Raw genomic sequence first — 15,921 nt, forward strand, 5'->3', positions numbered from 1 at the left:
CAATACTTTTTTCTTGGTATAGCCATACAAAAGTAGTATTCCTTTTGTATGGCTATACCACAAATTACTGATCCACTCACCTACTCAGATATCTGGGTTGTTTCCAGCTGTCTTACTGAGAAAACAGTCATGAACTTTCATTACAAGTCTCTGTATGAATATATGCTCCCATTTCTCTTGAGTAAACACTTCCTATGGGTATGATAATTGAATGATGATTGTATAATTTTTAATAAACTGTCAAATTATTTCCCAAAGTGCCTATACATTTTACAATCCCACCAGCAGTGTAAGAAAGATCCAGCTGCCCACACCCTCATCAGCACTTGTGCAAGTCAGCCTTTCAACATTAATCATTCTAACAGCGATGTAATGGTATCTCATTATAGCTTTAACGTGCATTCCCTAATGACTAATGGTACTGAAATCTTTTCCTGTTCTTACTTTCCATTAATACATCATCTTCAGAGAAATATCTTTTGCCCCATTCCCCCCGCTCCTCTTTTTTACTGGATTGTCTGTTTTTGTTTTTACTGAGTTCTAAAAAATTCTTTGTAGACTCTAGATAAAAATCCTTTATCACATATGTGTTTTGTAAATATTTTCTCCCAGCTTGTGACTCATCTTTTCATTTACCTGATAGCGTCTTTCAAAGGGCAGAATTTCACACTTTGGATAAAGTCTGATTTACCAAAATTTTTTTTTTAAAGGATCATGAGTAAACAACAACTGAGTCATACTGGTAGCAAATTACCAAGAGTCACTGAAAACCACTCCAAAATCATTTGCCTTTTTTGCTTGACTATAGTGTGCTCCCAATGTTCTCTCTTAATTTTAATCTACCAAAATGCTGCTAAAGCAGAAATGCCAATGGCCAATTTCATTAGCACAGTCAGTTTCATGAATTTTTATCAGAAACTGAGTATACTTTGTAGTATAGCTCAGTTCAATGATTTATCAGTGGTAAAGTTTTATTGTGGTTTTTGAAAGCTTAGGGCCAAGACTGAAAGGTTTCTTCAACAAACACTGGGCTCAACCACTATTAAGTGACACTATATGATATTAGAAATTAGCTTTTACTGCACATCTGACAGTGTTTCCTAATGAATTAAAACTAAAATTACAAGGTATAAGAGAACTTTTTTGTGGAACTAAAGTAAACACAATTTGGCAACTAACATTTGAATTGTTTGAATTATAAAGAATACATGCATGCTTAAATTTGTTTTTTACTGAAATACAGTTGAAATATGTAATATTATGTTAGTTTCAACACAGTGTACAACATAGTGACTTGACATTTAAATACATTACAAAACGGTCACCATAATAAACCTAGTAACCACCCACCTGTCCTCATGTGAAGTTATTAAAACATTACTGACCACATTCCTTATGCTCTATACCATACCCCCGTGACTTATTTACAACTGAAAGTTTGTGCCTTTTCATCCCTTCACCTACTTCGCGCAGCTCCACACCTCTGGAAAACACCCATTTGTTCTTTGTGTAAGTTTGTTTTCACTTTGTCTGTTCATTTGTTTTTAGATTATACATATATATCACATTGTCTTTCTCCATCTAACTTGTATCACTTAGCACAGTATCCTCTAGATTCATCTATTTTATTATAAATGGCAAGTCTTTATTTTCCTCTTTTAAATTTTTTCTTAATTTTTAATTTCACTGAAGTATAGTTGATTTAAAAGGCTGTATTAATTTCTGCTGTACAGCACAGTTGACTCAGTTATAATGGCTCATTTTTTAATGGCTAATATTCCACTGTATATATACCATGTCTTCTTTATTTATCTATCAGCAGATACTTAGCTTGGAGAAGGAAATGGCAACCCACTCCATTACTCTTGCCTGGAGAATCCCATGGAGGAAGGAGCCCGGTAGGCTACAGTCCATGGGGTCGCAAAGAGTCGGACAAGATTAAGCGACTTCACTCACTCACTCACTAGATACTTAGCTGCTTTCATATCTTGGCTATTGTTAATAATGTAATTATTTACAATAATTACATTAAATAAATACATGTAAATATTGTAAATAATGCTTCAATAAACATGGGGGTGGATGTGTCTTTTCAAATTAGTGTTTTGTTTTCTTTAAATAAATACCCAGAAATGAAATTCCTAGATCATGGGGTAGTTCTATTTTTAATTTTTTGAGGAGCATCCACTCCATTTTCCATAGCACTGCTATAATTTACGATCCTACCAACAGGGCAGGAGGGCTCCTTTTCTCCACATCCTTGCCACCATTCGCTGTTTGTTACCTATTTGATCACAGCCACTCTGAGAGATGAAAGGGAGTATCTCATTGTGGTTCTGATTTGCAGTTCCCTGACGGTTAGTGTTGAGCATCTGTTCACGCATCTCCTGGCCATCTTATGTCTTCTTTGGAATGCTTCAGTTTTCAAGAAACCTATTTTCCAGGGCAGCTGTAACATTTTGCATTCCCACTGGCAATGTATGAAAGTTCTGGTCTCTCTGCAACCTACCACCACTTGCCACTGTCTGTATTTTATACCTCAGATATCCCGAGGGTGTGCAGTGGCATCTCATCATTTTAATTTGCATTTCCCTAATGGCTTATGTTGCTGCCCCTCTCTTCATGAACTCAGGGATGTTCTTTTCAAGTGGATCCATCAAGAAGGAAGATGTTTTACCTGTGACTGGTCTTTTCTCTTCCAAGGAGCAAAAAGTCGAGTTGTCTGGTCAGTACCAACAGTGATGATAAATTCTCCTTCTGGATCCCACGTTAGGTCTTGGACACCATCAAAGTGTCCTGAAATAACAATCTCTGGAGTCCATTCTTTCTGCAATGAAAGTGTTCATGATACATCAAAATAATCAATGTATTTTCATTCAAAATTAAGTCCGATAATGCCTTCAGCCCTCAGGTCTGATATGGGAAAGACCATGGCTCCCAAACAAGGTGAAAAGTTAAGTAAAAAAGATGGAAATTCACAGTAACAGGCTCTGTTTTTCAGTCAAGTAGAATAGAACTTAAACATTCAAATATGTGCTGTGTCCTTCAAAGCAGTTTCCTTGGGGAAGTCCCCTCCATTTGTCATTTGTGAATGCCTCCTGGAACCCAGACATTACCCAATCTTTCTGTGCCTCAATTAACTCTACTCTAAAAGAGCTACCTAGCTCCTACAATCATTATGATAGTCAGATGAATTTATATTTATACAACACTGGCACATACTAGGTATCAGTAATACACAAGTATTTAATTGTCAGACTAAATAATAAGGAGTACTGGGTAACACGAGTCTGTAGATTCTGAGCGTATACCTGCCCAACTCTTTGTTAAGTAGAAAGCTGCACGTGTAGAGGACAGAGGTTAAATCAAACCTAGTTAGTCTACCTCCTGAGGGAGCCGGCACCAGTAACCAGTAAACAAATAATGAAATGCTGCTGCTGCTAAGTGGCTTCAGTCATGTCCAACTCTGTGCGACCTCATAGATGGCAGCCCACCAGGCTCCGCCATCCCTGAGATTCTCCAGGCAAGAACACTAGAGTGGGTTGCCATTTCCTTCTCCAATGCATCAAAGTGAAAAGTGAAACTGAAGACGCTCAGTCGTGTCCAACTCTTTGCGACCCCATGACTGCAGCCTACCAGGCTCCTTCATCCATGGGATTTTCCAGGCAAGAGTACTGGAGTGGGTTGCCATTGCCTTCTCCAATAATGAAATGAAATATAGAAAATGTCCACAAAGCATCTTTTGGAACAACTCAAGTGGTGTAAAACTTGAACTTTAGAGAAAAATTAAATTTATGTAAATAGCTAAAAGGTCATTCAAAGCCAACGCTGATGAATGTGGTTAAGCCATATTATTTTCTGGCCAAAAACATAAACAGGCTGGAACAAAGAAATCCTGTTAATTTCTTCTGTAATATAAGAATTGACTCTAAAGTTAGCACTAATGGGAATTCCCAAAAGATTTAGAAAAAAGTACAGCACTGTTGACTATCAACACAGCTCTGAAGCTCAGCGTTTGTTTTTAGAAATTGCCCTTGACTATAACAAATGTGTGTGGGATGTGGAGAGTGGAAGCAGCTATGCATGCTTGAGTGGCAGGGGTAAATGGGAACTCTATTTTCTGCTCAATTTTTCTGTAAATCTAAAATTTTTCCAATAAATAAAGTCTATTAAAAAATTACTCTAAATATTTGGTAAACTGCTATTATAAATTTGAAATCAAGTTATAAGCAAAAGTACAGTGAAATTCTGTCCTCTGGTTTGAGTAGTAGGTTTGTCCTCCTTCTCATCTAATGCTTTTTCTCATGAAGGCCCTCAAAGACCAGATAAAATATGGCTCAAAGGAGCTCTTAAGAACAAAATTAAATTTATCCTAAAAAAATCTGGAAGTGTCATAGATAATGATTCCCTAGTTCATATAATAGTAAAAACAATCTTAAAGGTCAACTCCAAATGGCAGATACAAAGGGGAAAAGTGAATCACTGCATGTACTGAGAATTCAAATCCTTCTATATGACACAACTATTACAAAGCTCTCAAACTAAAGGTCAAGCAAATTCATGAATCTGTACCTAAATAAGTACCATGCACTAACCAATTGCACCACTCGGGATACATGAATTTTTCCTTTGTAAGGGAAGCCATTAGATGCACGTTCAAACTCTGATGACTCAATTCTGCTCTATGTTCTGACTTCTTTCATCAATTTATTTAAAATATATAGTATCAAGTATGTGTCAGGCCCTGCTTTTCACACTGTACAAGTGTTAACTCATTTTAGCATCATAAAATCCTTCTAAGTTCAGTTAGTTGCTCAGTCGTGTCTGACTCTGCGACCCCATGGACTGCAGCACGCCAGGCCTCCCTGTTCATCATAACTCCCAAAGCTTACTCAAACTCATGTTCATTGAGTCGATGATGCCATCCAACCATTTCATCCTCTGTCGTCCCCTTCTCCTCCTGCCCTCAATCTTTCCCAGCATCAGGGTCTTTTCAAATGTTCTTCGCATCAGTATGGCCAAAGTACTAGAGTTTCAGCTTCAGCATCAGTTTTTCCAATGAATATGCAGGACTGATTTCCTTTAAGATGGACTGGTTGGATCTCCTCGGAGTCCAAAGGATTCTCAAGAGTCTTCCCCAACACCACAGTTCAAAAGCATCAATTCTTCCACACTCAGCTTTCTTTATAGTCCAACTCTCACATCCATACATGACTACTGGAAAAACCACAGCTTTGACTAGACGGGACGTTTTTTGGCAAAGTAATGTCTCTGCTTTTTAATAAGCTGTCTAGGTTGGTCATAACTTTTCTTCCAAGGAGCAAGCGTCTTTTAATTTCATGGCTGCAGTCACCATCTGCAGTGATTTTGGAGCCCCCAAAATTAAAGTCTCTCACTGTTTACACTGTTTCCCCATCTATTTGCCATGAAGAGATGGGACCTGATGCCATGATCTTAGTTTTCTGAGTGTTGAGTTTCAAGCCAACTTTTTCACTCTTCTCTTTCACTTTCATCAAGAGGCTCTTTAGTTCTTCTTCACTTTCTGCCATAAGGGTAGTATCATCTGCATATCTGAGAATTATTGATATTTCTCCCAGTAATTACGGATTTTCTCATGATGTACTCTGCATAGAAGTTAAATAAGCAGGGTGACAATATACAGCCTTGATGTACTCCTTTCCCGATTTGGAACCAATGTTCCATGTCCAGTAATACCTGTATACAGATTTCTCAAGAGGCAGGTCAGGCGGTCTGGTATTCCCATCTCTTTCAGAATTTTCCAGTTTGTTGTGGTCCACACAATCAAATGCTTTGGCACAGTCAATAAAGCAGAAATAGATGTTTTTCTGGAACTCTCTTGCTTTTTCCATGATCCAGCGGATGTTGGCAATTTGATCTCTGGTTCCCCTGCCTTTTCTAAAACCAGCTTGAACATCAGGAAGTTCACGGTTCACATATTGCTGAAGCCTGGCTTGGAGAATTTTGAGCATTACTTTACTAGCGTGTGAGATGAGTGCAATTATGTGGTAGTTTGAGCATTCTTTGGCATTCCCTTTTTTGGGTTTGGAATGAAAACTGACCTTTTCCAGTCCTGTGGCCACTGCTGAGTTTTCCAAATTTGCTGGCATAATGAGTACAGCACTTTCACAGCATCATCTTTCAGGATTTGGAATAGCTCAACTGGAATTCCATCACCTCCACTAGCTTAGTTCGTATTGATGTTTCCTAAGGCCTACTTGACTTCACATTCCAGGATGTCTGGATCTAGGTGACTGATCACACCATCGTGATTATCTGGGTCTTGAAGATATTTTTTGTATAGTTTTTCTGTGTATTCTTGCCAGCTCTTCTTAATATCTTCAGCTTCTGTTAGGTCCATACCATTTCTGTCCTTTATTGTGCCTATCTTTGCATGAAATGTTCCCTTGGTATCTCATTTTCTTGAAGAGATCTCTAGTCTTTCCCATTCTATTGTTTTCCTCTATTTCTTTGCACTGATCACTGAGGAAGGCTTTCTTATCTTTTTGCTATTCTTTGGGACTCTGATTCAAATGGGTATATCTTTCCTTTCTCCTTTACTTTTCGCTTCTCTTCTTTTCACAGCTATTTGTAAGGCCTCCTCAGACAACCATTCTACATTTTTGCATTTCTTTTTCTTAGGGATGGTCTTGATCACTGCCTTCTATAAAATGTCACGAACCTCCATCCATAGTTCTTCAGGCACTCTATCAGATCTAATCCCTTGAATCTGTTTGTCACTTCCACTGTATAATCACAAGGGGTTGATTTAGGTCATACCTGAATGGTCTAGTGGTTTTCCCTATTTTCTTCAATATAAGTCTGAATTTGGCAATAAGGAGTTCATGATCTGAGCCACAGTCAGCTCCCAGTCTTGTTTCTGCTGACTGTATACAGCTTCTCCATCTTTGGCTGCAAAGAATATAATAAATCTGATTTCGGTATTGACCATCTGGTGATGTCCATGTGTAGAGTCTTCTCTTGTGTTGTTGGAAGAGGGTGTTTGTTATGAGCAATGTGTTCTCTTGGCAAAACTCCAAAATCCCTCTCAGTTCAGTTCAGTCACTCAGTCGTGTCTGACTCTTTGCGACCCCATGAAATGCAGCACTCCAGGCCTCCCTGTCGGAGAAGGCAATGGCACCCCACTCCAGTACTCTTGCCTGGAAAATCCCATGGATGGAGGAGCCTGGTAGGCTGCAGTCCATGGGGTCACTAAGAGTTGGATACAACTGAGCGACTTCACTTTCACTTTTCACTTTCATGCACTGGAGAAGGAAATGGCAACCCACTCCAGTGTTCTTGCCTGGAGAATCCCAGGGATGGGGGAGCCTGGTGGGCTGCCGTCTATGGGGTCGCACAGAGTCAGACATGACTGAAGCGACTTAGTAGTAGTAGTAGTAGGCCTCCCTGTCCATCACCAACTCCTCGAGTTCACCCAAACCCATGTCCATCAAGTCAGTGATGCCATCCAGCCATTTCATCCTCTGTCGTCCCCCTTCTCCTCCTGCCCCCAATCTCTCCCAGCATCAAAGTCTTTTCCAATGAGTCAACTCTTCACATGAGGTGGCCAAAGTATTGGAATTTCAGCCTCAGCATCAGTCCTTCCAATGAACACCCAGGACTGATCTCCTTTAGAATGGACTGGTTGGATCTCCTTGCAGTCCAAGGGACTCTCAAGAGTCTTCTCCAACACCACAGTTCAAAAGCATCAATTCTTCAGTGCTCAGCTTTCTTCACAGTCCAACTCTCACATCCATACATGACCACTGGAAAAACCATAGCCTTGACTAGATGGACCTTTGTTGTCAAAGTAATGTCTCTGCTTTTTAATATGCTGTCTAGGTTGGTCATAACTTTCCTTCCACGGAGTAAGCATCTTTTAATTTCATGGCTGCAGTCACCATTTGCGGTGATTTTGGAGCCCAAAAAAATAAAGTCTGACACTGTTTCCACCGTTTCCCCATCTATTTCCCATGAAGTGATGGGACGATGCCATATCCCTCTCAGTAGGTGTTATTACTGTCCATATTTTACAGATGAGGAATCTGAGACAAAGGTTCGGTAATGTCCTCAAAAACATAGCTAATAAGTTCTGGGGCCAAGATTCACATGCTCCTAACACTGTTTCTGTCATCCCATTTCCCTAACCCCAGAGAAGCAGGTCGCAAGCAAATTAGGAAGCAAGAGATTGGAATAATACTGTAAAGCCGCTATTATACTTACCTAGAGGAAGATTATCCCTCTCCAAGAGAGTAAAAAGTGCAAGAAAGATCTAGAAAAGCCCAATATTTGCAGGATCAGTTAGAATTACACATATCAAGAGCCCCTGAGAGCATTAATATATTCCATCATAAAATAACAGGTCCTTCTAAATGCCCTTATGTCAGCCAGTCATTCAACAACTCAACAAATTATCAGTGGAGCACCTAGCTATCCAACAGGAAAACACCAAATTATTTTATCTTGCATAAGACAAAGAAATTAAACATTTTAGGAAAAACTCTCAGCACAAAATGTATATAGCTTAAGGGAGAGCTTAAATTTTATGCAGTTTAAACTTCACTTAAGTAAAAATTTTAACTACATGCAAATTTTAATATTGCAACAATGCTAGACAATTGAATTTTATTCTTAGGAAACCATAAGTTTCTTTCTTAGTTTAACAACAGAATAACATCTACAGAAAAAGTGACATCATCTGAACTTAAATGCCTCACTAAGTTTCTGAAGAGTGTTAGAGGTAAAACAACACTGTTTCCCTAGGCTTCACTTACGATTTACTCTATTTGATCGGAAATGATTTAAAAATATTTTCCTTACTGGGTTGGTAGCATTCTGTTTCCAAAGGTGCAATGCTCCGTGGAAAGCATGAGCGATGATCATGGAGCCATCTTCATTGAACTGGCAATCATAAAATCCCAGGGTATTGCCACCTACTTCTCCTACTCGAACCTACTCAACAATACACAGAAAACAATTCATCACCAATTTCTCACAACAGAAAACAATGATTCCAGAGATTATGTTCTCACTTACTTAACATACACAAAGAGTGAACATCTGTAGCTCTAGGAACACAGACTTGGGATTTACTGCTTAATAAACTCATTTTTCTTGTCCTTAAATATTCACATTTTACCTGTTCTAGCCAAACTCCTGACTCTTCATCTGGAGCCCAAAGAATCATGGTTTTATCCATTGAGGCAGACAACAATCTCATTGGCTGTTGTAGGATACCATCTAAAGAAAAAAACCAAACTACAGTAAGTCCTCTAAATAAAAAATTCAAATTGCACACTTTCATAGAGGCAAAGTGCATTCGCCATGTCCAGTCACATAAGTTAGTTCACGTGTCTAGCATACATTTGTCAGCTGTATGCATCCTCTACAAGTGGCTATGCTTTTGTGTGCTTTACAGCACCGTATAGAGTCCAGTGGCACAGTATTTTTAAGCCAGATCTGCAAGAGGGTGACTTCACTGAACTCCTTGCTGTGCGATACAAGGCACTTTCTAATGAAGACCTCCAATGAAGAATTGGGAGGACGAAGAGAGAAAAGAGGAAAAAGAAACCGAAGAATGAAGAGATTCATGACACAGGAAACGGCAAGAGGATTTTATTTGAGGAGGGACTGTTGGTTTTTCAGGCACAGGACCGAATGTAGACCAGTACACGAAGGCTGCAGCAGCCATTCAGAATGCAATCCAGTGCTACCTTGTCATCTATGACAAGAAAAAAAGAGCTGCTACCCAGACATCACTGGATCATTTTTTCAAGAGGCTTAGATAGAACTGAATCCAGTAAAGAACCAATCCTTTGCCATCAACATCAGGTGTTGAGTGAAACTGCAGCCTGGCCTTCATCTTTCGACAGCCCTTCACCTCTACCATCTCCCACCTCCCTGCCCTCCTCCCGTCAGTAACTCTTCTTGCCTGTTCACTCGATGCTAGCCCTGTATGCCAGCTGTTGTACTGCACTACGGCACTTTTCAAGGTACAATGCACTAAGATGTTTTATTATTTGTTTGAAAGTATTATACATTTATTATAGTACTGTACTACATAGCTGATTGTATTAAGCTGAAAAGGCAGGTTGTACAAGCACAAATGCATATTGATGTAGTTTTAACAGCTACAAAACACTTTTGTTTATGATTACATAAATGTGTGGTATAAAAGGATAAAAACTGCATGGGAATAACTGAATTCAGCCTTAAGGGAAGGATGGAGGGGGGAGGGTTCAGGAAAAACTACACAGGAATCCCCATCTCTATATCTAATTTATCTCTTATTTTAATTTATTGATTTATTTTTGGTCGTGCTGGGTCTCCGTTGCTGTGCGGGTTCTCTCTAGTTGTGGCGAGTAGGGGAGCGAGGGCTTCTCATGGCGGTGGCTTCTCTTGCTGTGGAGCACAGGCTCCAGGCACACGGTCTTTGGTAGCTGCAGTGTGTGGGCTCACTTGTGGCTCGCGGGCTCAGTAGTTGGGCACACGGATTCAGTTGCTCTGCAGCATGTGGAACCTTCCAGGCCAGAGATCGAACCCAGGGCCCCTGCACTAGCAGGAGATTCTGATCCACTAAACCACCAGGGAAGTCCTATAATATCTAATTTAACTTTTTTAAAACTGCAGCAAATATGACATCATAATAAAAGCTGGATGGTGTTACCTGAGCATTAATTACTGCTGCTCTCTATTCTTGTCTTGGGGAAGGGGCTGGGAAGAGAAAACAGGGCTGCTGCCACGCTCAGCTCTACACCTCAGTGCCAACTCGAACGTGCACACAATCATCACTCCATAAACAGAGGTTAAGGGTAAAAGAAAGAAGGAAAATCTTTACTTAGTCATAAATGATGTAGCTTGGTATTACCAACTTTGTATTTCCAAGGGTAAAGGATCAAGTGAAGTTGGCTTGAAAGTCAATTTCTCTTAAATCCCATAAGGACCAGGTAAAATCTTTAAAGATAAAAAGTTAAAAGCCATATGGCAGTTTTGGCATCAAAGCAGGAATCATACTTTTTTCCCTCTTAGAAATACAACTTTCAATGAAATTGAAGAGCTAGCTGAACGGGTTACAGTATTATACTTTGCCAACATGAAAATGTCTTATACTTGAGATTTCTTTTTTTTTAATTTTTTGTTTGTTTTGGCTGGGTTGGGTCTTCATTGTGGCACACTGGCTCTTCGCTGCTGTGCTAGGGCTTTCTCGAGTTGCAGCAAGCAGGGCTTCTCTTGGGTTGTAGTGGACAGGCTCCTCATTGCAGTGGCTTCTCTTGCTGCGGAGCACGGGCTCTAGGGTACGTGTGCTCAGCAGTTGTGGTTCACAGGCTTAGCTGCCCTGTGACATGTGGGAACTTAGTTCCAGACCAGGGATCCAACCTGTGTCCCCTGCACTGGCAGGCAGATTCTTAACCACAGGACCACAAGAGAAGTCCCTGAGATTTCTAATTACACTCAAAAATATCCTCTACTTCATTTGGTCGGCTTAAAATTCTATCAGTCAGACGTAATTGAAATGAGGGCTTTGTGTTTGCTTTTCTTCCTACCTTTGTAAAATGAAGGCTGCCAATGAACTGCATTTACCCAGTTTTCATGACCAGCCAGGACAGTTTCCAGAGTAACCGCAAATGTTATTTTAATACCTACAACAACAACAAAAAAAGATTCTTCCCACAAAGTTCTTTGTGAAAGGAACATTTTCATAACCAACTCAGTTGTACAATTACATTAAAAAAAATCAGAACAGAACATGATTTAGATTCAACAAAAAGCATTAATTCTAAATTTCATCAACTTTACCCCTTGTTCACAGGAGAAAAAAGATACATAAATTCTAAAGATGTACAGATTTTTCTTTATGTTTTGCCTACTTAGCTATAAATAAAAATTAAGGAATATGTTCTATTTTAAATTTTCAGGGACAGTGACTCTTATGCTATAATTAAAAAACAAAAAAGACATGCCAGCCTTCTTTGCTATCCTCACTCATTATGTGAAATAGTCTAAACTACCATTAAAAAGAGACAACACCCCTAAGATAAATGTAAAAATAAAGGAAGTCAAATCAGTACTGTGAACTTCCAAACAAAATAATTAATGAAAATAACACAGAAGTTTTCATATTTGGAAACAATATGCTGCTTATAGTATTTCTTGGTTCTCTCCATAAATCTGTCACCAAATCTCAACTCTAATGGCGTTATAACCAAGAAGAGTAATAACAAAGAAGTGTATTTCTGGATGAACAATGTTAAATAAGGATTAACATGATTTTCATACCCATAGAAAATTATCTCCTTTAAATACAACATTCCAACAGAACCTACCATGGAGGGGTACTGTTCTGATGCCAGACAGTAAGAAAATCAGAACTACATATGCCATTCAAATATAGGAATTTAGTTGTCTCTTATGAATATCCTCTAACAAATGTACAAATAATTCACATTATTTCTTTACATCTTCCTATGCTAAAACTGAAATTTAAATTTTACAAACTAATTTATTGAGAAAATACTAAACATTTTCAGCAACTAAAAAAACCTAATATGGTTTAGAAAAGTAAGTTTCATATATTAAAAATGACTTACTCTCACATAAAAATAAAAAAGGAAAAACGCATAGTGTAAGTTTCAGCTAGGGATCTGATATTTCTGAAAACCTAACCTTCACATATGTGTGTAGTGATACAGATAAATAAATCAGCTAGGAAATCTAAGAACTACTGCATCAAATATTTTCATTATTACTCACTTTCATTTTCTACATTAAAAGTATTTTCTTTCAGTTTTATGTTATCATCTTCCTGAGTCTCTAAAGATGTTGATTTTACATACAGTCTCCATATCCGTATCAGGCAATCTTGTGAACAGCTTGCTAGGAAAAGATCTCTTCCTAGTTAAAAAAACAGATACTATTATTTTTAGAATATTCTATTCTTAAATTTAAGTATAAGAGTTTTTCTTCTACAATATATAAATTTCTAGATTTCATGAAAAAATTAGACTTTGCTTCCCTATCTTTCATTCATTTGACCTGTATTCATTTTCAGTGACATTGACAAATACACATAAAATGCTAATAAACAGTTACAATATTTGGTATTCCTATACAATCTACTAATTTCTACGAAGAACTTCTCAAGAATGTCTGCACATGTAATAGCTAGTGTCCTCTTGTAAAGATCAACTTATGTCATCCTCTACCATCCCAACTAATACTTAATACAAAGGATAAGTATCCTCTTTTCTAACTGGGCCAACAGAAAAATGTTACATACAAAGAAAATGTTAGATTAAAACATAAAAGGCTGCTTTTTTGAAAGTTACACATACTTGTCTGCACTATATGTACTTTAGCAATATTTCATACTGACCAAAGGCTGCCCATTCCGCGCCTCTTATCCAATCCTCATGTCCAGAGAGAAAAAGCATTTTCTGAAACTAGTAAGATAACAAAAATCACAGGACTTAATGTAAGAATTTAATATTTTAATGTATATCAGTAACATCATTTGATCTCAGCCATTCCTCCTGCATTTTTTAAAAAAACTGGGAACACTATCTGATCAGTCATAAGATAGAGTTCTCACTTGGGAATGAAAAAAACTCATCATCTATATCATTGAACAGAGCAGTCATGAGTAGATAGTATCTGTAGTCCCCAAATACACCAACTGTTCACAAGGTAAAATGACATATGCTGTAGATACAATATAGAAAAAAGCTGGGCAGCTGAACACAATGATTTTTAACTTTCTTATAAAATGCAAAGAAATAAGTATCTCTGTTATTAACTAGGGATTTCCTAGTAGCTCAGCTGGTAAAGAATCCACCTGCAATGCAGGAGACCCCAGTTTGATTCCTGGGTCGGGAAGATCCACTGGAGAAGAGATAGGCTATGCACTCCAGTATTCTCGGGCTTTCCTGGTGGCTCAGCTTGTAAATAATACACCTGCAATGCGGGAGACCTGGGTTCAATCCCTGGGTTGGGAAGATCCCCTGGAGAAGGCAACAGCTACACACTCCAGTATTCTGATCTGGAGACTTCCATGGACTGTATAGTCCACGGGGTCACAAAGAGCGGGCATGGCTGAGCAACTTTCATTCAGGCTCTATTAACTAAATGAACATAGGGTTAACCAACCCTCTTTCTGAAACTTCCCTCTGGTTTAACCACTCAAAGAACAGGAAAATATTACAAGGACAAATAATCACTGCTGGGGTGTATGTTACGGTAGGTATATTATACTTCATTTAAATTTCTTAAGAAAAACTACTACTACTACTACTACATTTCCCTCTCTTCTTCCCCACCTAACAACGTGTATTCCGCAACAACTCTGGACTTGGAGGCCAAAGCAGCAGCAGAATACCTGGCGATCAAAGAGCGACAAGCGGTTTAACAGAAGACTGTCGAAAAGATTTTCCTATTGGATTGGTCAACTTAGATCAGAACATCCCCCAAATTCTATAATCTAGAAAGTCTGTCTTAAGATATGGAATTAAGCAGAACATAATTCTAGCCTCTTAAAGAAACATGAACAATTACCTGATTGTTTTGTTGAACAAATAAGTGAATTTTGCAGTCATCATCACCACATGCTAATACCGGCACTGGGAGGAAAAAGAGGCATTACTATAAGCATCATATAACATATATATATATATATATATAAAATATCATGCAACATCGTAACATCCATCCTAAGTTATGACAATCACCTATGCCGTGTCCTAAGTTCTAGGTAGAGCCTTGACTTCTATTTCCCACATCACTGAACAAATAAATTGAAAGCACTCAATAACATCTTTAGGAATAAAATGAACATTCTAGAATGTTCCATTAAATGGATACTTGGCAAAGAATGACTATTAACAGAATCCTCTGCTCTGTTCTATGTCATTTACTATAGAAGGAGCAGTAAAAAGAGCTCAGCAGTAAAAACAAGCTGGGAGCACTTAACCATGTCAGCCAGAACACTTAATAGGAATCATTAGCCCAAGTGAATAATAAAAAATCAGGGAGCGCGACTAAGAGCCCAGCATCCTGGTTATTGCACAAAGATTTAAGGGTATGTTTGTTACTTTGAGGACCCTACATTGCAAGAATTTGATAATAAAACAAAATTCACAGAGTAATTAAAGAACAAAATGAAAGCACATATATAACTATGTGGTTAAAAAGCTATGAAAGGTGTGACTGTAAAATTAGTTTTCTTTAAATCAATTTTTTTAAAAAGCCATAAAACGCCAGTCACTCAGCCTTAGTGCAGATGTGAAGAAATGAAATTCTATGTAATAAAAACCAGAACAGAACGTGTGCAGTTCCTCCTCCCAGGAAGCCCTGGCAGAAAGTGGAACATCACGTGAGACCACGGAGCTGCTGCTCCCGCTGCAGAGGGCAAAACAGCCTGGAGATTTCCAGGCCCAGTCTCTGCCCACCAGCTCTGTCCTCCAGGCACCTGAGGAGCCACAAGACTGTCTGACGTGCGCTGGCCACCATCCGGGTAGAGAATAATCAAAGACAGGTACAGACAGGCTTCCCAGCAAAAGGACATTTTTCGTTTAGAGATTTTAAGTGGCCTGAGGCACTCTGCCACTGCGCACAATGGGCAGGGGCTGTCACCTCGAGAGAAATGCTCACAGGGCCCATCCTTAGTACTTTCTCAACTTATCCCAGACCTCCACCTTCTACAGAGCTAGGCAATTTCCCAAAATTTCATCTATATTGAACATATATCTGATAAATTGGAGTATCAATCTCGAGTTCATATTAAATCACTTAAATTTTTAACAGCTACTGAAGTTTCTAACAGCCACCCCCTTAACCTTATGTTTCATACACAGATAGATCATTTGACTACTGAGAACAAAAGTATGTTATCCATGTCTCTCAACTTGTCTT

The 15,921-nt window shown here is 38.7% G+C and overlaps 1 protein-coding gene across 1 annotated transcript in view; it reads right to left on the reverse strand.

Annotated features, from left to right (window-relative positions):
- ELP2 (elongator acetyltransferase complex subunit 2) overlaps positions 1–15,921 on the reverse strand; it is a 47,806-nt gene that overhangs the window by 16,118 nt on the left and 15,767 nt on the right. Inside the window, exons 6-12 of the mRNA XM_005889218.3 lie at positions 14,566–14,630; positions 13,391–13,457; positions 12,769–12,909; positions 11,562–11,657; positions 9,158–9,258; positions 8,839–8,970; positions 2,678–2,827 (exon numbers count right to left, since the gene is read on the reverse strand). Of these exons, the coding sequence (XP_005889280.2) occupies positions 2,678–2,827; positions 8,839–8,970; positions 9,158–9,258; positions 11,562–11,657; positions 12,769–12,909; positions 13,391–13,457; positions 14,566–14,630 (752 nt within the window). The remainder of the gene's footprint in view (positions 1–2,677; positions 2,828–8,838; positions 8,971–9,157; positions 9,259–11,561; positions 11,658–12,768; positions 12,910–13,390; positions 13,458–14,565; positions 14,631–15,921) is intronic.

The sequence above is a fragment of the Bos mutus genome, chromosome 24, assembly GCF_027580195.1.
Source record: "Bos mutus isolate GX-2022 chromosome 24, NWIPB_WYAK_1.1, whole genome shotgun sequence".
NCBI classification, from domain to species: Eukaryota; Metazoa; Chordata; class Mammalia; order Artiodactyla; family Bovidae; genus Bos; species Bos mutus.